The 21,914-nt window shown below is 35.1% G+C and overlaps 1 protein-coding gene and 1 long non-coding RNA gene across 5 annotated transcripts in view; one reads left to right on the top strand and one right to left on the bottom strand.

The window, feature by feature from the left end:
- The window catches only part of dpp7 (dipeptidyl-peptidase 7), a 29,528-nt gene extending 11,542 nt beyond the window's left edge, over positions 1-17,986 (top strand). The window contains exons 1-14 of one of the 4 annotated variants that reach the window (XM_073950317.1): positions 5,071-5,282; positions 5,841-5,970; positions 6,389-6,527; positions 6,611-6,750; positions 8,421-8,584; positions 9,618-9,753; positions 9,845-9,926; positions 10,018-10,184; positions 10,447-10,507; positions 12,527-12,645; positions 14,795-14,951; positions 17,189-17,253; positions 17,375-17,445; positions 17,678-17,986. In XM_073950317.1, coding sequence (XP_073806418.1) covers positions 5,254-5,282; positions 5,841-5,970; positions 6,389-6,527; positions 6,611-6,750; positions 8,421-8,584; positions 9,618-9,753; positions 9,845-9,926; positions 10,018-10,184; positions 10,447-10,507; positions 12,527-12,645; positions 14,795-14,951; positions 17,189-17,253; positions 17,375-17,445; positions 17,678-17,780 — 1,563 coding nt within the window. In that variant the 5' untranslated portion in view covers positions 5,071-5,253 and the 3' untranslated portion in view covers positions 17,781-17,986. 4 annotated transcript variants of the gene reach the window in all.
- Positions 3,243-4,769, bottom strand: LOC141385826 (uncharacterized). Its single transcript, XR_012406899.1, has 2 exons — positions 3,962-4,769; positions 3,243-3,832 (listed from the first exon to the last, which is right to left on the bottom strand). It is a non-coding gene; the product is annotated as an uncharacterized lncRNA (long non-coding RNA).
- Positions 17,987-21,914: the final 3,928 nt, after the last annotated feature.

The following is a 21,914-nucleotide window of genomic DNA, read 5'->3' on the forward strand; positions in this document are numbered from 1 at the left end:
TGTTCTCCCTGTGTTGGTGTGGGTTTCCTCCAGGTGCTCCTACATGAGGTACAGGTGAATTGGGTAGCCTAAAATGGTCCGTAGTAAATGAGTGTGTATGTGTATGGATGTGTCCCAGGGATGGGTTGCAGCTGGAAGGGCATCCGCTGCATAAAAACGTGCTGGATAAGTTGGTGGTTCAATCCGCTGTTGCGACCCCGGATTAATAAAGAGAGAAAACCAAAATGAAAATAAATGAATAAATGAATGATTCTGAGCCTTTAATTGTCATTTATAAGGGATTTATAAAGCATCAATATTCCTCACTTTAGATTAGATCTCAAAACTGCATGAAGTTGAGTTAATAAAGCATTATTTAACATGCAGAAAAACGTATTATATGCAGGGCTCCAAACCGGTTCAAGGAACGGAAACGAAAAACAGAATCAAATGACATTTTTCAGGAACAGAAACGAAAACCGAAAAAAAAGATCAACTTTAATCGTTCTGAACAGAAATGGTTAAAGTTAAACAGTTAATAATGTTATTTTATCATTCTCTTTATTATATGAATTTGGGAGACAAAAAGCATTAATTTAAAGCATGTGAACAAATGCGACGGTGACGCTCGTTTTTATATAAACTATAAATGTCTGGCCGTGATGCGTATTTAGGCCTATGCCAGTCTATAAAAAGATAATGTAGCCTAAAACACTTTAAAATTTTAGAGAACATAATAAAGTTTGCACAACCAATGTTTGGTCTTAATAACCTGCCCATAATTAAACGTCATGTAGCCTACTTTTTGATTACTTGACCAGCGGATTAATGGCAGCACCAGCGGATAAACGAGATCTGAGCATAATAGGTATGACCAATATGTGCATAACCAATATGCAAAGTCAAGAGAGTGCACGACTGTCTAAAAAAGGGTAACGTAGCCTAAACTGCGCACACTTGATTATGTAATGTGTGAAATCGTGGACGCATCTCAAAGAGCAAAGCATAACTTATTAAATGCCCATGCTTAATCGGTCATCGATAAGGTCTATTGGTTTTAAAGGGTTACCGACAATAAATCAATCGAGTAATCGTTAGCATCCCTAGTTTAATCAATGAATGTGTTAAATTTTATATTTATATTAAAGATGAATAAGGCAAGAATATGATAATGATACTTTTTAGATTTTTACACCTACAAAAATATCTTGTGGTAGGGCACTTGTTTAATAAAAATCTTTGTAAATAGGTTATCTGTAAAAAACGCAATCAGAGCCAATGACATGTAGAAGTAGTGTTGCCTAAACGGCTATTAAATTTCTAATAAAATTAAAACCAAAGTATAACTCATTGCATTTTTCGTTTGATAAAAATATACAGAAACGAAATAAAATCATAAGGTGGCTAGTTTGTAATTTATGTTAATTATAATAAAATGACATGCTTAGACTATAAGCTTAACGGCTATACGCTGCCAATAGGCCATTAATAAATATTATTTTACTTTGTACTGGATTATAATGTATATTTTACAATAAAAACTTAATATAGCATGTCTTACTGTCATTTAAAACAAGTAATTCAAAATACACATCAGAACTGTAGACCTGCAGTGGGTAAACTGTATACAGGGGGTGTTGGTCAATCAATAGCCTACAGCACATAATTGAACTAATTATGATGCTAACTGTAATTTAGCTCTTAATATAGGCCTACGATATATTTTCTGGTGTTTAATTTTGCATGAGCAAATAGCAGTATAGCCTAAAGTAAATTTTTAAAAAAGATTATCATTTACCCTACCTGCAGCACATGTGAGAGGTGGATCTGCAGCAAACTCACTTACACACTAGGCTATATCTATTTAATTTATAACCATGTAAACTTGACTTCGCAGGCCGATCATCTTTAAACGCAAAAGGCATTTTTAAGTGTCCTAACTTGACTGCTGCTGCATAATGGGATGTTTCTTTACAAAACTGTAAAAGTGCGCTTTAGCATGTCAAAATGAAAGCAAACGTTCAAAAGAGTTCTGTGTTTTGTCAATTTTACTAATATTAATAATAATGGATATAATAAATTTAAATAATAATTGCACTGTGCAGTGTACTAAATATTTTTATTAGGCTACATAACTGAAAAACTATTTCATAACAATTTTCATAATTTAATTGCTATTTCATATTATACAACATCTAAATGTAGTGCCTGGCCTGCGCTCGATACCAAGGAGTGAGGCTGTGTGTAGCACCTTTAAACAGCGTGTCAATCAATAACCAAAAGCAAGTTCATATTATAAATATGTCTTTAATGATACTTATTGAAAATTCATTTAATCTTACCCCTCGTATAGATTTTTTAGTTGCACCATTAAAAAAAAACAGAGCACTCTAGAGCCCTGCAATACTTTGTAATTAAATAAAGTTTTTTTTTTTTTTCTAGAAAACTGTTTTCGGAATATTTTGTCTATTAAGCAACGCAAGAACCGATTGGAGTGAACCGATTGGATTAGAGTGAACCGATTGGATTTTCTTTTTTTTTTTCTTTTTTTAGCCCTAATTATATGCCTGAATATTAAATGTATAAATGTTAATTTATATAGTTTTTTAATCATTTATTTACTCATTCTTAATGATCTTAAAAAACACCAATTATTCTTAGACAGTTTGTAAATAATGCAATACTTCATTTAGTAATGAAAAATTAATTATAAACAAAGTATGAAAACACAAAAATTGAGCACATAACACATGCTTATAAGTCAACAATAGAGCATCTAGCTGTGTTTATAAACTGCTTACTATTAATGTAGAGTTAATGCTTAACAAATGATGTCTATTTGGAGTTTTGGTGGCTTGGTTATATGATAAAGGTCTCTGTGCATTTGTGGGGTTCAGTTCTTTATAAATGTATTTTTAAATATTTTTAATGTTTTTTTTTTCAAATAGTTAAAATACGACAGAAACAGAAATAGAACATACTGGTGGGTTTTAAGAGTTTACCCAAAAATGTACATTATATTATAAATTACTTGCCCTCATCTCACTCTAACCCCCTGAGACCTTCATTCATCTTCAGACTCAAAGGAAGACAACTTAGATGAAGTGCAAGAACTCCTCATCCTCCATAGACAGCAAGGGATTGAAACAATATGAAGGAGAGGAATTAATAACAGAATCTTCATTTTGGGGTGAACTAACCGTTTAATATTGTTTGCTATTGCACTTAACTAAATGTGTATGCAGACATGGAAGAGTTATGTGGAAGCTTGTTATACCCAATGAGAACTGCTTTTAGACATGCAAGAGAGTTTCATGGATTTTGTGTTTACTGTTTTTTGTGTTTAAAGGTTTTGTGGAAATTATTTATAATAAATATAACATTTATTAAATCTATTCTGGACCATTTCCTGTTTGGATCTTGAGGTTCCTTCTGTATTCAAATTACATTTTTTATAAACTGACCTGCTCTTCAAATGAAAATTCTAAAGCAGTTTACTGTCAAATTACTTGATTGAGGTTTAAAATTTAATATTAGTAAGGGTGCTGATCTGATCCCCACCTTGCCTAAAAACCGGTAATGTGTGTGTGTAGAACTGGTCCTTACTTTGACTAAAAAACGGTAATGTGTGTGTAGATCTGGTCCTTACTTTGACTCAAAACCAGTGATGTGTGTGTAGACCTGGTCCTTACTTTGACTCAATACCAGTAATGTGTGTGTAGACCTGGTCCTTACTTTGACTCAATACCGGTAATGTGTGTGTAGATCTGGTCCTTACTTTGACTCAATACCGGTAATGTGTGTGTAGACCTGGTCCTTACTTTGACTCAATACCGGTAATGTGTGTGTAGACCTGGTCCTTACTTTGACTCAATACTGGTAATGTGTGTGTAGACCTGGTCCTTACTTTGACTCAATACCGGTAATGTGTGTGTAGACCTGGTCCTTACTTTGACTCAATACTGGTAATGTGTGTGTAGACCTGGTCCTTACTTTGACTCAATACCGGTAATGTGTGTGTAGACCTGGTCCTTACTTTGACTCAATACTGGTAATGTGTGTGTAGACCTGGTCCTTACTTTGACTCAATACTGGTAATGTGTGTGTAGACCTGGTCCTTACTTTGACTCAATACCGGTAATGTGTGTGTAGACCTGGTCCTTACTTTGACTCAATACCAGTAATGTGTGTGTAGATCCGGTCCTTACTTTGACTCAATACCAGTAATGTGTGTGTAGATCTGGTCCCTACTTTGACTCAATACCAGTTATGTGTGTGTAGATCTGGTCCCTACTTTGACTCAATACCGGTAATGTGTATCTGGAACTGGTCCTTACTTTGTCTCAAAACCAGTAAAGTGTGTGTAGAATTGGTCCCCACTTTGTCTAAAAATCGGTTGTGTATGTGGCGGACCCCACTTCTACACAAAACCTGAAATGTCCCCACAAGTGACCACTGTGTCAGGTCTAAAAAAAAATTTGCGGAATATCCAAAATCTGAAGTGATTTTATGAAATAGTTTGTATTTTTGTGTGGCAAACTATTTTTTTTATGTCTCTAACATCATCAGAAAGGGTGGTCCCCATTACGTAACCACCGTGACAGGTGACCCCCACAATGCACAAAAACAAGTATGTGTGTGTGTGTGTGTGTGTGTGTGTGTGTGTGTGTGAACTTTGTAATGACATTGTTTGTGACTCATCACTGCAGAAAGACTTGAATTAACTCCACAACAAATACATCAAATAATCATTGGTAAAGTTCTTACTGTAGTATTTTTCACAAACGTTACACGAGATCGGCTTCCTTCATGTCTGTCACTGTACTGTTTATCTGACATGGGGATTTAGGCACATTCTGACCGGCACGTAGGAATGGTGGAAAGAGAGAAGTATTTAGAGTTAAAGTTTGTCAGTAAATCTCTTTAAACAAGCTTATAAACACAATGTAAAAAAATTGAAGAAAAAAACATGACTAATTAATTCATTTTGTGTTAAATTTAATAAGAAAGTACAATTTATTAGTTTACCAATTATTTATCTATCTGTTAATTTGTACACATAAATATGGCACTGGTTTGTTCCTCTATATCAGAGAAGCCCAAAGTAGGGCCCGTGGGTCAAAGCAGGCCTGTTGTAACCTTAAATTTGGCAAACTTCGGTTATTTATTTATTGCTGAGCTAAGAAAAAGGAAACTGAATTAAATGTTTCAATTAAATGAATCTGATTTTTTTTTTTTTAAATGTAAACAATGTCACTCGATGGATAGAGGACTATGAAGAAGACATCGGCGAGCAAATCAAGGCAAAAAACTATAACTCCATTCTGTTATAAATGAGATTGTTTTTGTTTTTACTGTAATAAGTTAATTATAAAATGTTCGAACATTCAATATAAATAAATTAGAATTCTATTTGAACCTTTTAACCATTTTATTTAAACATTTTGTTTACAGAGTAGTTCTGTTTTTTTTATTCTATTTTAGGTATTCTAAATATTTTGGTATTTTGGATGACAATGATTTAGATTTTGTTCTTAATTGGTATGTGAACAGTGAGGTTACAGTGCAAAAAAAAACCCTCTTTATTTATTTATAAACTTTTATGCTGCCTATTTTTCACGAAGACTTTTACTTTGAAATGGCTCATGGCTTTCCCTCTAAAACTGTTGTGTCAGTTAACAGCGAAACTTCTCAGCCCATTACTCAAGAAACGTTTAACTTTATAACAGTGTAATAACACGTCTTATTGACCCAAGAGAGTTAAGCGATTGTTTGTAAAGTTTAAAGGCGGCACGCACGTCTATAAAGATTAGTCACATGACAGCTGATGTGATCACATGACGGTCATTGTCCCTGTTTAGATTTCATCAAGCTCTACTGTATTTCTGTGTTGATCTGACCGATGGGGTCTCTGTGAGAATGGCTACACTGTGGCTCTTTCTCGGGTTAACGCTGCTGTTCCTCCGTGGAAAAACCGAGGCTCGTCCTGTGGTGAGTTCTTCTGCCTTGTTTAGTGTATTATGGAAGTTTGTTAATAGTAGCTGCTGCAGTTTTGTTTTACAGCTTGTTATTCTTGGCTGTCACTGTTTTTATTTCCTTTTTTATTGCGAATATTATTTAATTCTGTCTTAATCAATTCAGTTAAAGTTAATAATAACAGTTCTTGTTTTAAAAACAGCTTTACAAAAGGTGCAGATTATTGCATTATAATCAAAATCAGAAAAGTTAAGGTTAGTAGTTACCATACTTAGTTACAAATGACTTTAATTAACTAGTAACTAATAGCTTTTAAAGGTTTAAGTTACATAGTTAACCTGCAGTTATACAGTATATAGGTGATGTCTATGTGCACATGTTCAATGAAGTGTATTTGTGTATCAAGTGTATGCGTTTTACTGATTTTAAAAAGGAAAACTACAGCAATGAGATCACATCTCACAGAGACCTTTCACTGGATTTCAAGGAAAAGTATTTCAAACAGATTTTAGACCACTTTAATTACAACAGTCTTGGCAATGGCACATATGATCAACGCTACCTTATTACAGGTAAACTAATATGCCTTATAAGTCTACCTGAATTTGTCATAACTTTTAAACTAAATCTTTACTGAGTGCACTGTATGTTTCAGATAAGTACTGGAAGAAAGGCTATGGACCCATTTTCTTCTACACGGGCAATGAGGGGGACATAAGTGAGTTTGCACGTAATTCGGGCTTCATGGTAGAGCTGGCAGCAGCGCAGGGAGCCCTGCTCATATTTGCTGAACATGTAAGTTTCCCGAAACTGTCGTGAATCATATGACTATGGAGGAAGTAATGAAGTGGATATGTAGACTCATGATACGCAATACTTGTCAGGAAGCTTGGAAATAAAATAAGATGAAAGAAGTCTTTTAGGTATCAATTTCATAGATGAATTTGATGCAAAGACGTATTGTGAAAGTTTGTTAAGATTGAAAAACATCACAGTTTTTATGTATTTTAAAATGTAAATATATCCCTTCATGTCCAAGCTGGAAAACATAATAAAAGCCATTGTCAATAGTTGATATACAACATTTATATATCAATATTGGAAAAATGTGGCATTGTGATATTTTATTTTACTGCGGTATAAATACGGTTTTACCAGATAGCTTGAAAAGCTCTTTTTGGAAAGAGGTTATTGATTTAGACTGATCTTAGGGCAGTGGTTCCCAAAGTGGGGGTTGTGGGAAAACGAGAGGGAGTCGCTTGCTAATTTCCAAAAGTCAAATAAATGTTAATAAACTACTAAAATTACCACGTTTTAACCATAACCCACAGATGATAAAAATAGTCGTTTCTAATAGTAAAAAAAACAACAACATGCCAATGAAAAGCCATCAGCCTTTAAATTATTTTTTTTCATAGGATTCTTTATTATGTTAGACTAGCAACACTGCAATAGCGTCAGCTGTAACAGATTTATTTTATAGCACCGGGTTCAACTTTCACCTTTATGGCAATCAAATACATTCAAATACAGGCCCCAACTGAACATTGAGAATGATATCTGAGTGGTGGTCTGCAAAATTAAACCAAGAATAGACTTGTGCTGAAAACATTGTGCCCACCAGTCTCTTCAGCGAAGGTTAAATTTAAAAAAAAAAAAAAATTTCGGTGTTTTCACCTTTAATGGATAGGACAGTAGAGATTATTGACAGGAAAGCATGGGGAGCAGAGAGAGGGGAAGGATCGGCATAGGACCGTGTGCTGGGAATTTAACTCGGGTTGCCGTGAGCACCGAAGTACATGTGTCGACGCACTAACCACTACACTACTGCAGCCAAGAGCTAAGATTAATATTAAGCAAATTTATAAATGACTATAAATCGTATGGTTGTTAGGCTGTTGCACTTTTTTATGTTGTCAATATGCTTGCGTTTATATAGGCCTATTATTGTGTGTGCAACGTTTGAATATTTATGACCATCTCCAAAGAATATAGGAGTCACGAATCACTGGCATTGTTATTTTAGGGGTTGCAGGCTGAAAAGTTTGGGAACCCCTGCTATAGGGGAGTGAAATCATGCATAAAATATTATAAACAATTTAAAAGTAAAAATGAATACAATAGAACAAAGATGAATTATTTACTACAGTTTCCACAAACTATTTACTACACCCGTTCTCAAAATTGATAATGTTTTTGAGCATCAGTTTAGCATATCAGAGTCATTTCTGAAGGATCTTGTGACACTGAAAACTGGAGTAATGAAACTAAAAATTCAGCTTTGCTTTTTCGTGAATTAATTACACTTAAATGAAATAAAAATAGAAACTATATTTTGAATAGTAGCAATATTTCACAATATTACTGCATTTATGTAGAAAGCATTGTAAAGAGATAAAAGACGTTTTACAAAAATGGTCAAGTATATCACGTCCACTAATTGAAATCTTTGCTTTGATCTCTAGAGGTACTATGGGAAATCTCTTCCATTTGGGAAGAATTCTTTTAAAATCCCTGAGGTGGGGTTGTTGACGGTGGAGCAGGCCCTCGCAGACTATGCTGTCATGATCACAGAGCTGAAGGAGGAGCTGGGAGGTCAAACATGTCCCGTCATTGTCTTTGGTGGAAGGTGATCTTTAGATTTACGTATACTCTGATAGATACATATGGGTCAAAGACAAAACAGGGCTTTCAAGCATCCTAAAAATAGAACTGTAGTGAAGCTTAAAATGTTGTTTTCTGTACATTAATAATTGTCATGTAATTTATTTTTTCATTTTTAAAGGGGGAAAAGTTTATTGACTGTCGCTGTCATACATTCTTATCACAATTATAGACTGTTAAGCTGTTAAACGGCTTTGCATTGTGAGAATAGTTCATATACTTAATATAATAAAAATCACATCAGAATAAAAATAAATAAAAATCATGTCAGTCATATTTAGAATGACAAAAGACTTTAAGAATCAAAGTTTTGCCCCAAAATACATTTTTATTTTTATTTTAGATCTTTATACTTTACCACTATCCTTGTTATTTTATTTATTTATTTATTTATTTATTTATTTATTTATTTATTTATTTTTGCAGATGTTAAGTTGACCAGCCAAACAGCTTTTTGTTTTTATTATAAATGTATTGGAAATTTTGTATTTGACCCATGAATATCCTTATGTCAACCAGCCATCCAATTTTTATCATTATTATTATTATTTAAAATAGTATATTTTTCATTAATAATATTATTTATGATAATAATATGAAAATATTATAACTAAAGAAATTGTAAATGTTTTAATACTACTACTACTAATAATAATAATATTACTACTACTAATAACAACAACAACAACAACAATACTATTACTACTATATAATAATAATAATAATAATATTAATAGATAACAATAACAGCAATAATAATAATAATAATAATAAACAACAGCAACAATTATAATAATAATAATTATTATTGTTATTATTATAAACCCCAATAATAATAATAATAATAATAACTATTATTTTTATTATTTTATTTTTATTATTATTCTCTTTTTTTTACTAAATCATTTTAAATGATAAAATAAAAATGAAATAAGGAAATAAATGTAACTAAGTATTAATTAAATAGCAATCTTAATGTTATTAAATGTGTTCTTTAGCTATGGAGGAATGCTGAGTGTCTACATGAGAATCAGGTACCCCAATATTGTGGCTGGAGCATTAGCCGCTAGCGCCCCCATTCTGTCCACCGCAGGTCTCGGAGACCCTCGACAGTTTTTCCAGGATGTAACTGCTGTAAGAGGCTTCACTTTAACTCTCTTTTATCTGCATAAAAGCGAGCAATTGTTTGCATTAGCGTAACTTAAACATCTGTTTGCTTGTTCAGGACTTTGAGAAGTTCAACCCTGCCTGCAGAGATGCAGTGCAAGGAGCTTTCCAGAAGCTAAACACTTTGGCGCAACAGAAAGGTATCCAGCAGCTTTTCTCTCAATATGTGCTCGATGTAATTCCATAAAACTAATTTAATCCTCCTCGATTTTTCACGTTTGCACCACATAGACTACATCCGCATCCAGTCTGCTTTCTCTCTGTGTAAAACTCCCTCCTCTCCAAAGGACATTCATCAGCTGAACGGATTCTTACGTAACGCCTTCACCATGATGGCCATGTTGGATTATCCCTACAGCACTCATTTCATGGGCAGCATGCCAGCCTTTCCTGTAAAGGTACTAAGAGTGTAAATTTCCAAGCCAACCCCATCACCAACTGGGACGGGTGTAGCATGAAAAAATAAAAGCTTTATTACGTAATGGAAAACCTAATGGTGTTAATCAAATGTTTCCCTTTTGCCGAGAGCAACTGAAACTAATCCACTCCATCTGGCTCCATTTAAAAATGCTTACTAGAGCAATTCCTGCAGCTGGAATGGAGCTGATGTGATTGTTTGTCTTGAAAAAATAAAACGGTGTTGCTTTTTTATTTTCACAGGTGGCGTGTGAAATTATGCTAAATGGCACTGATCTAATGTCTGCGCTCAGAGATACTGTTGGTAAATAACACTGGCAATGCACAAGTTATTATTATAGTGGCTTGACAAAGCCAACATACTATATACTACATAAACATATTCTTCTTCTTCTGAGACTAAAGTCTATATGCATCTCCTCCTAGACCGTGTATACCACACAATACAACCACCAAACAAACACCAAACCTCCAAACGGCTCTTGCTCGGGTTCCATTGACTTAACATTGGACCAAACTTGGTGACCTCATGACTTTCTGCCAGACTGTCATACAGACTTAAGTTTATGCTCATTTAACTCAGAGCAAAGAGCTTAGAATGACACTCAAGAGGCGACACTCAATAGAACGTTCCATTGCAACAGCAGCGCCCAGCAACAGCCCTGGATTCCGCCATTTTGGAGTAAAAGCGATCAGCCGTCCATCGGATCTAATTGCTGTCGCCATAGCAAGCAGCTGCTTTGTTTTTTATTTATTTATTTAAAAAGCGCATTGAGGCTGAGATTTACTATCTAGAAGGCTGCACTTACTATTACAATCATCAGCACTTTTAAAAGTTTATTTTACAGACTTATAATATGCTGTTGTAATATTGGAGTTTTCATTTTCAAAATGGCCGCAGCGCCATATAGTGGCTGTTTCCTAAATCGCACTTGAGTCTCGCCTCTTGGTGATTCTATGCTCATTGCTCAGACTACCAATCTGCCAATCACTGATGACCTTTCAACTTACTACCCACACCCTAGCTATCACTTACTGTCCCATAGACTTACACTATAAAAAACTGCCATTGACTTTACATTGGACACACAACATACCATCCATACTACTACAAACACACCAGCAACATGCAAATTCATACTAAATTCATGCTAACAACATGCTAATTTAGGTTAGAAACATGCTAGCATAATGCTAATTCATACTCGAACCATGCAAATTTATGCTAGCAACTGCATAGCAACCACACCGAACACCTTAGTAACTTCCCAACAACACCTTAGCAACCACTCAGAACACCCCAGCAACAGCCTTGCAGGGCCTTTGCAACTGCCTAGAACAGCCTATCAACACCTTAGTAACCACTCAGAACATCCTAGCAACGTCTTAGCAACTGCCTAGCAACCACCCAGAACACAATAACAACCACCTAACACCTTAGCAACCACCTAGAACACCATAGCAACTGCCTAGCAATGCCTTTGCAACCACTCAGAACACCTAACAAAACCTTAGCAATCGCCTGGCAACCACTCAGAACACCCTTGCAACCGCCTAGCAACACCTTAGCAACCACATAGCAATACCTTAGCAACCACTCAGAACACCCTAGCAATCACCTAGCAATACCTTAGGAATGACCTAACAACACCATAGCAACTGCCAAGCAAAACACTAGAGCAACCATGTAGCAATGCCTTAGCAACCATTCAGAACACCTTAGCAACTACCTAGCGACACCTTAGAAACCTCCTAGCAACCACTCAGAACACACTAGCAGTTGCTTAGCAACCACCTAGCAACACCTTAGCAACCACCTAAAACACCAAAGCAACACTTTAGCAACCCCCTAGCAACCAATCAGAACCCCCTAACAACTGCCTAGCAACACCTTAGCAACCACTCAACACCAAAGCAACTGCCTAGCAACACCTTAGCAAGTACCTAGAACACCATAGCAACCACCTAGTTACACCTTAGCAACCGCCTAGTAACACCTTTGCAACCACCTAGCAACCACTCAAAACATCCTAGCAATCACCTAGCACCACCTAGCAACCACCCAGAAAACCCCACCAATACCTTAGCAACCTCTTAGAATCCATAGCAACCGCTTAGCAAACACCTTAGTAACTTCCTAGCAACCACTCAGAACACACTAGCAATTGCCAAGCAACCACCTAGAACACCAAAGCAACACTTTAGCAACTCCCTAGCAACCGATAAGAACCCCCTAACAACTGCCTAGCAACACCTTAACGACACCTTAGCAACCTCTCTGGTCCACATCTATCTTTACTATTCATTTTGTGTTCTCCCACAGGCATTGTGTATAATAACACCGGAGAGCTGACATGTTATGACCTCTACAGTCTCTATGTGGAGTGCGCTGACCCCACCGGCTGTGGCCTGGGCTTTAACAGCTATGCATGGGATTATCAGGTAACCAAATTGCTTTCCACTAAACCCTCAATATCAGTTTTTGCTGCTTGCCGCAAGTAATATTCGTGCTACAATTGACGTCACACAATCAGAGGATGAATTCTAGACTTTGTTACATTATATTTGTACATTTCTTAAAACATAACTGCTTCAAAATGAGCTTGATCAGCACAGACGTGTGTAATTAACATTGCAGGAGAGAATGCTAAATTATTTTCTAAGAACTCAATTATTTAAATGATTGTTTAGCACAGTTCTTATTTTATTCATGAATCACAAAACCAAAACAAAGAAGATCTCAAGTCTTGAAATTTTCACAGACACATTTTAATGAATTTTGAAGCTCTTACATCAGTGGTGTCCAAACTCGGTTCTGGAGGGCCGGTGTCCAACCCCAAATCAAACACACCTGAACTATGCAGGACAGCGGCCCTCCAGGACAGAGTTTGGACACCCCTGTCTAACATGATATCAAAACTTACATATTGATACTGTGAGCTCACATTGCTAGTTTTGTGATGAATAGTTCATTTGTGCATGTCATTAAGAAAAGAAAAATCATTAGCCCCTGTTATCTTGTCTGTCTGAGGCATTGAGCGTGATTTACATTTAACCACACCCCTTCGACACTCAGTTTTGGCATCTCTATGACAACAAACAAATGGTGTGAAAAGGAAGTGTCTGTTAGGTTGTAATAACTCTCCCGAAACTCTTTTCCTGATCTTTCTAAATGAAATGCCTACTTTACTACATCCAATCAGCTCTCAGTGGAAAAAAAACAAGCCTCGCCCACTGTTTTCTCATTTAATATTTTGTTTATCTAGGAACTTCATCACAATATAAAAATAAAATGGTTGCAGCTTCCCGTTCATGCAGACTTTAATGATTACCTGAATTAAACAGACAAATGTAAGTCACATGACTGCACTGCCATAGCCACTAAGTTTTTAGCCCATTAGAATGCTTGTTACTAGCTGCTAGTCAAGTGTATTCGTTATCCAATTACTTTTGTGCCTTAAGCAGGTCCGCAGTACCGTAATAAATGTAGTTAATCAATGGATTATTATTATTATTCATTATTATTATTTAATTTTTTATAAAAAATATTACTGTTATAGATTATTTTTGTTTCAGTTATTTGTGTACTTGATGTTAATTGTTGGTGTTTATGGCGTTAAGCGTGTCATTCTTGTTTTATGTGAAGCACCACCATGTCAGAATGAATTGCGCCAAGGGGAATAATAAAGCTTCTAACTAACTAACGTACGTCATAATTTTCAGGTTCAAATGCTCTATTAAATGGCATGAAAACTTATAAAAAAACACGAGAGAGCTAATATCCAGTTACAGTGAGCTGTACTAATACTGTCCACTCATAATCATCATCTTAAAATTGAATTCTCAGATGACCAGGCAGGGGGTCGTCTTTTATGAAACATTAAAATACTGGTGTCTGGGAAGCTGTGAGCTCACATGCAGACTGTAGTTTTATATTAGCCTAAATGTTTGAAATGGCTAATTTATTGATGGATATAAATGAGCGAGAGTGCATTGTCATTTTAAACAAGTCAAGGCTTTGACCTGAAAACAGCATTCAATTACATCACAACTTTACAAGAAGATAGTTGAGCAATAGCACAAGTACAAACACAACAATACTACAAGTTCTGACAGCAAGGAAAGAAAAGAAAAGAACTTCTGAAGTTCCTTTTATCCACTTTATAGCCTTTTCCTTTAAGATGCGTAAAAGCTTTTAAAAAACAAGGCTGCCTATTGTTTAAATGTAGCAGAATGAATAAAAAATCTTTTGTAAACAACAACATCTGTCAACATTTAACCAAAAAATAAATATAATAAAACTTTTGAATGATAATTGTTAAAGAAGCTAGTTAAAAACCTTTAGGATGAATTCCTGCATTACTACATTTAGAAAATTCATATTGCATTATTTAAGAATAGTTTTCTAAAAGAGGTGTACAAATAATTCATTTCTAATAGCTTATCACTTCTGTCTTTGCCATGATGACAGCACAAATTATTTTACTAGTTATTTTGCAAGATACCAGTATTTAGTATTTAAAAAAAGCAATTTAAGTTGGAAGAAAAGAAAATGTCACAGGAGGGCTAATCGTTTTGTCTTCGGCTTTAGGCCTGCACCGAGATCGAGATGTGCTTTGAGAGCAACAATGTGACAGACATGTTTCCGGCCATGCCGTTCACTGAGCAGCAGAGGGAGCAGTACTGCTTAAACAGATGGGGAGTTGTGCCACGGCCAGGGTGGCTGAAGACACAGTTCTGGGGCAATGGTAAGCTCTGCTGGGAAACTTTACTTTTCTTTTAGACACACACACTAGCAAACTTTCCTGAGTGCCTCCTCAGAGGAAATCTGCTGCCATTTCAAGTTTGTTCCGCTTTGGGAAGTGGATGAGTAGTGTTTATACGTCACCCTGGACCATAAAACCATATAAGATGTGAATAAAATAACTATCCGCTGGTAAGATAGGACAGTATTTGGCATACAGCTATATGAAAATCTGAAATAGGAGAAAAATCACCTTTTAAGAAGTCTAAATGAAGTCCTTAGCAATGCATATTACTAATCAAGCATTGAGTTGATTTATTTACATTAGGACATTTAGAATATATCCTCATGGAACATGATCTTTACTTAATATACCTAAAAAAATTGCCATAAAAGAAAAAAACCACAGTTTTGACCCATACATTGTAGTTTTGGCTATTGCCAAGTGGTGCATTAGGAAGAAGGCAAAGAACCAACAAACTTTCAATAATGTTATTAAATAAACAAACAAAAAAAATGCAAAACAAGCAAGCGTTGGCAGTCCCTCATAGAAACTACTGCCGAACTGAAAGCAAATCAAACAAACTCCAAGCCTGGGGTCCATTCTTCTTACAATTTAATTATTGACAATTTGACATGATCCAGGATCGTTTAGCTCTTCAAAACTCATCTGAGAGTTGTTGTCATAGCAACAGTTCTGGTAGTTCAAACCTGCTCAGGAGCAGGCTTATTTCATATAAACAGGATTAGATCGAGTCAGTTCAAGCTAAGGTAATCCTAACAGTACATACCAAATGCTGATATTTACTTAGAGTAGTTATATACACTTGGAAAAATTGTAAAATTGATTTTTAAAAATTAAATAAACAAATCTGCACTCCAAATAAAAGTACAAAGACATGGGGTGGTTCTCCCCAAGGGGTTTAATAAGAATATTTATTGTTACTTTTTAAATACAAACATACTATTTAAGGTACCAGCTTTTGTACAATTTGTGTATGATAATAGACAAGCACAATATTCGACTTTTAAATTTAATATTTTGTGCAGTTATGCACGTTTTAACAGATAATATGCTGGTGATATGATGCTTCGCAAAAGTTGCAGACACCTTTACCGATATCAAAATGCTTTTTTGATGTAAAATTAATTTAAATAGCCAGTTATTCCTTACGCCGATTAAGAAACTTGAATATGCCTATAGGCTACTATAAAGAAAATCCGCTCTAAAACATAAAACTAAAAAAAATAGCTATAAAAAAAGTTTATAGCCTGCAGCCCAGAAAAAAGATGGAAAGTTATTGCGTATCATATTTAACAAACCATAAAGTACGAGATTTATCTAATTTTGCTCACATGGATAACTTAATATTAATCATATGATGTCATTACGCTGCAATGCCGTCATCCAAACGCTGCATTGCTGATCATGATTTCGAGGATCGACAGATCTGCCCTTCAAAACACATGCAGATCAGATCATCCAGACGTAATCTGATTCAAGAACTTGTTTAAAGAATCAAATTAACCAGAGATCAGTTATCAAGATTAAAAGATTCAGGATGTGCCAAATCATCTTAGATCATTTAAATGAGGTACGAAGAACGGACCCCGTGTCCTCAATCATCTTCCAATGCTGTCTCTCCTTTTTTTTCAAATTTCCAGAGCTCCTTTGTGAGACTCAAGACAGGTGGCACACATGTGACAGTAGTTAACAACCTCATACTGCTCTCAGTCCGTCCTACTCGCTTCAATAATATTAGAACAAAAATGTTTATATGTCTTGATTTCGATCAAGGCAGCAAGTCTGTTTATATGTACACTTCAGGCTTCTCCCTATACCAAAATACAAGACAACTGTGATGTCAGCGTAGATCTGATACAATTAACCCCCACTTTTAAACTCTTTATTTCCTTTTTTAAACATATAAAATGACACAAGTGCACATATAGACATATGGAATCGAACAGATTTGCAGGGGAAAACATAAAAAAAACAATCATCTCAAGTATAATAAATGATAAACATCTAAATCAAGATAGAGGGAAGGACATATAAATCAAGTGAAACACAGCCATGATGTTTGGGTTTGTCAATTTCAAAAAAAAAAAACATAAGAAAAGGCTTTACCTCATGATTATGCAACACGTTCCACTCGTCTTTGATCCTTTACATATTCATTGGGTGTTTGCAGTGTAACTGGAGCTAAATCTGGCATCCATCTAAATGTTTTCCTCTAGATCTCTCCACCGCAAGCAATATCATCTTCTCCAATGGTGATCTTGATCCTTGGGCTAATGGAGGGGTAAGACGCACTTTCACTTTTAAAATTCTTCATTTGAACCTAAAGCTGCATGTCAATAGTTCCTTCAAAGGATCTGTTGTGCTTCTCTGTGAGACAATGATGGAAGTATTTTCACCTGCAGATCAGGAAGTCACTCAGTCCGTCGCTGATTGCAATTACCATACCGGAGGGAGCTCATCATCTGGATTTAAGGTGCCACTTTTCAAGAACGCGTGTGTAGAACTGAAAGATTAAGAAAGTGTCCCATTTTCATACCATAATCCCTTCAAAGGGTTTACACTGAGAGCTTTTGAAGGGATGAAGGCTGTAGTCAATATGACAGCCACGAGTGTGCTCGCTTCAGTGTGTCATTTGGTGTAGGAAATGCTGTATTTGTGTTTGACATTTGACTGTGCTTTCTTTTTTTAAACTTCCTTCTTCCCAGGGAGTCCAATCCTGCTGATCCAGAGTCTGTGATTGTGGCTCGCAAGAAAGAAGCTGAAATCATTGCTCAATGGGTGAAGACAGCAAGAAAGGAGCCATTATAAGATTAAGTTTTATATACAATTTATTTCAACATTTGTAAACTTGTGAAATATCAAATAAATCCATTTATTTTCCACTGAAATGGAAACAAAATGAATGTCAAACAAAACAAAAACATTATGTACAACCTCACTCTCAAGTCTAAATCATCATTTGCACATTGCCAGTTGAGTTAATGTGTCATTAAAAAGAGTATTTACAACTATAACACATTATTTGTATTATCCTTTTTAGATTATTTAAAATTCTTGGCACGTATTTGGTGTATGAACGATTCAAAATGATCATAATGATTCAAAGATGATTCATTTGTCAATAAGCAGATGATCATGAGACATTTGCACAAAAACAGAGCGAGGCATGAAAAGCCCTTCATTTTAAATATGACATACATAAACTTGCTTGAGTCTAGTAGCCATCCTTAATTTTTTACCACACAATAAGGGTATACACAAACCCGGAAATGGCATGTAGACTGCAAGTCAATTTAACACTTCAACAGCACTGCATAAATATTCACAAAAGTATTTATTCACAAAAACATTGGAAATAGCTTCACAAGAGCAATGAGATGAGTAAAAGATACATTTTTCATCATAAACGTGATTCTCAGGATTGAAAATAGACACCATATGTCATTGCTCTGTGTGTAAAGGCACACGCGGAACAGAAAAGAACAGCTCACCACAGCACAACATCGATGCTCAGCCCTTGATAAACTTCGGCACACTACCTGAACAAAACCAGCTCTCATATACAATACACATAATACAGCTGCGATGTGTAGCAACCCTTCAAAGAAAAAACAGGTAACACTTTAAAATAAAGTTCCATTAGTCAATGTATTTACTAACATTAACAAAGATGAATAAATATTTTTGTTGTTTTTTCATGTTAGTAAATTGAAAAAAAAAAAAAAAAAAGTTTTTCATTGTCATTTATCTGATGGGTCATTCAAGACATTCCAAGGTATGTTATTCTGAGATAACAACTTCTAAATAACGGAGGGTCATCCGGAAACTTCGAATCACATTTAACATCAATGAATACGTTCCAATCCATATACCTACAGTACATTCACATTCATATGTATCTGCTGTCTGTCACGCCACAGATTTTGACTGTTTGGCGCCTTGTTGTGAATGAATAATGCTTAGGTTAGTATATGCTACATTCAGCCAGTTTCGTTTCTGCCAGCTTGGCGTTTTTGACAGGTTGACCCCATTTTATGGCTGAATAATGCGCAAGTTAGTGTATAGTCCAGGGCTATTTAATTGGTGGCCTGTGGACCAAACTTGGCCCCGGAGCCAATTTGTTCCGACCCTCCAAATAGTGTGACCAAGACATCAAAAATAAATTTAGTTCAGTCAAAAAAGGCAGCTATAGTTATAAAGTAACATGCGTCTGTTCAATACAGCACAAGCTGCAGTTGAAGGCTGCGCAGAGCGTGAGTCACCTGACATTAAGCGATTGGCGTGAGCAGCCGAAAACATTTGGATATGTTTGTAGAAAAGGCCTACTGTTCAATGCACAAATGCAATGATTAGCCGATTTCACTATTATCCAAGCTTAAATTCATCATGGTTAATTATTCATAAAAGGCTTCTCCGTTTTCCGTGGCATGGAACGAAATTGCTAAAAACGCAGATGATAAAAACTGTTCATTTAATTACTTACCTAATATAATGCTGAAATTGAAATAAGACGTGATTACCGTGAAACCACGATTATTCTTCAGACTATAATCGTTAAACCAAAATCTATAATTGTTGCATCCCTAATTGTTATGCAGTTCAATACATAACATATGAATGTGTCTGATTGTAGAAGAAGCCTACTTAAGCAATGCACTAATTTTGTTTTGCTTCGAAATACAACATTTGAAAATGTTTGTAAAAAAAAAAAAGCCAATTGTATAATGTACTGATATTAGCTTTAAAATACAATATATTAACATTTTAATGTAGAAAAAGCCAACGTGGGTGTCTTAAGGAGCAAAAATACAACATATGGGCTCTTTTATGCTGTTGTGTCATCACTCATATTGCAAGTCCTATCTCTCCAGCCCCTCATTTGGGATTCTTTTCATGAACTGGCCCCTATGGCAAACTAATTGAACAGCCCTAGTATAGTCCGTCAGTGGTTTTCATTTCTCCTATCTTTACATTTAATTAAAGAATTAGTAAACTATTACAGCCCAGAAAAATGTTTTGGGTGTAATTCTTAAGTTTTGTGGCTAGTAGCCCTGTAAAAAGTGCAATAAAGTACATCTTGGATGTTTTTTTTTTTTTTTTTTTTTTTGCAGAATATAAGCCCCAATTACTCTTATACTAGCCCGTCTGGCTTTTTCAAATCATCTTGATCGTTAGGAATTACATTCATATACAAATTTATTTACTAATGGTCATGCCACTGTCCGGATACTATCTACTATCTACAGGATAGTGTAGGTCTGCCATTTTACTTTCTGTCAGCTTTACATTTAATAAAAGAGTTAGTAAATTTTTATAGCTCAGATTAATGTTTTGTTTTAAATTGTTTCGTTTTGTGGCAAGTAGCTGTGTAAAACAATATAAATGTACATTTAAGTGGTTGTTTTTGCAAAATAATGCCCTTTAGTCTTGTACAACAGCCTGTCCGGCTTTATTCTGCAAGATCAACTGAATAGATGTATATATCTGTTCATACCACCCAACTTAACTTGTTTTTAATAATACATTAGTAAATGGTGCATTATTAATAATAAAAATGTACATGTATTGTTTACGCTTAATTCACGATACATTAAAAAAATGGAACCTTATTGTAAAGTTTGACCAAAAAGCAATCGTAAGACATTCTATCCTATTGAATTACAAACTGATCCACAATCAGCAGCATATATATAATGAATAGCTTGAAAACATTCCAGTAAGAAAACATTTGGATTTTTGAAGTTCTAAACTCTAAAAAAAGATTTCAATTATTTCACAAAGTATTCAACCAATAACATATCTAAAGCTCATTATATATGCTGTAAGACCTTGTGAAAATACTACTGACACAGTCGATCTGATGTAGGTCCCCTGAAAGAGCAAGATAAGAACATGTGCCGTATTATAGACCCTTATTTAGAAGTAAAGAAACAAACATTGTGCTTGATTAACGCTCCATTCAAATACTTAGAACTACCACAAAAAGGAAACTAAGTGAATAAAATCTCTAATAATAATAGTTCATTTAGTTCAACACCTGCTAGCAACTTTTAACTTCCAAAACGAAATATCGAAAATAATTAACCCTTTAATCAACAGCACAAAAATGTACATTTCTGCTATTCACAGGAACGGCGGTAAAATCCTTCAAAGCAAGGCTGGGGATGTAGACTCGAAACTATAGCGAAATATTTCAAATTAATTAATAAAACGTACTTTATCACAAGATATAATTATTATACAAACAAAGCAGTGTGCGAATTATACAATGATGATCGGGGGGGTTAGTATTATACAAACTAACATTATAGCTAATGTTAGTTTGTATAATACATGCTTCAGCTGATCAATTTTATACATTTTAGGGATAGGCTATTAAGTGTTTTCAGACCAGATTAGCTATTTCGGCTTACTTTAGGCCAAACTATAAAAACTATGCATCTAATTTGACTTCTCTTTTAGGCAATATGTAGAAAAACACCTATTTTATGATCTTGTGAACTCTTACGGTGTCTATCTGTGCTCTAAATCTGCCAGTTTCAGACCGTTAAATGACTTTTTTTTCCTCGCATAGACTGATTGGCAATGGTGATGAACCAATATAGGGGTGCTCAAATGGATATCTATTATTTTAATACGATTAACATTATTATTTAAAACACAGATCAGAGTGGACTTTTTCTCAGATTCAAAGGGACCATCCCATACATCTTGTTTTAACATCCTTCAGGGGGGATCAAGCCTTAATTAGGGGGGTGAATCCCCCCTGTAATTCGCACCCTGCAATGATCTGTGATAACACATACTAAACGGTCATATATGTGATGACATGGAAAAACAAGGAAATAACGAATGCAAAGCTTTAGAGGCTATAAAAAGATGTCTAAACCATCAAGTCTCCCTTAACCATCACAAAAAAACAGTAGTTCATTTATTATATAA

The sequence above is a fragment of the Danio rerio genome, chromosome 5 (genome assembly GCF_049306965.1).
Source record: "Danio rerio strain Tuebingen ecotype United States chromosome 5, GRCz12tu, whole genome shotgun sequence".
In the NCBI taxonomy this organism is placed as follows: domain Eukaryota; kingdom Metazoa; phylum Chordata; class Actinopteri; order Cypriniformes; family Danionidae; genus Danio; species Danio rerio.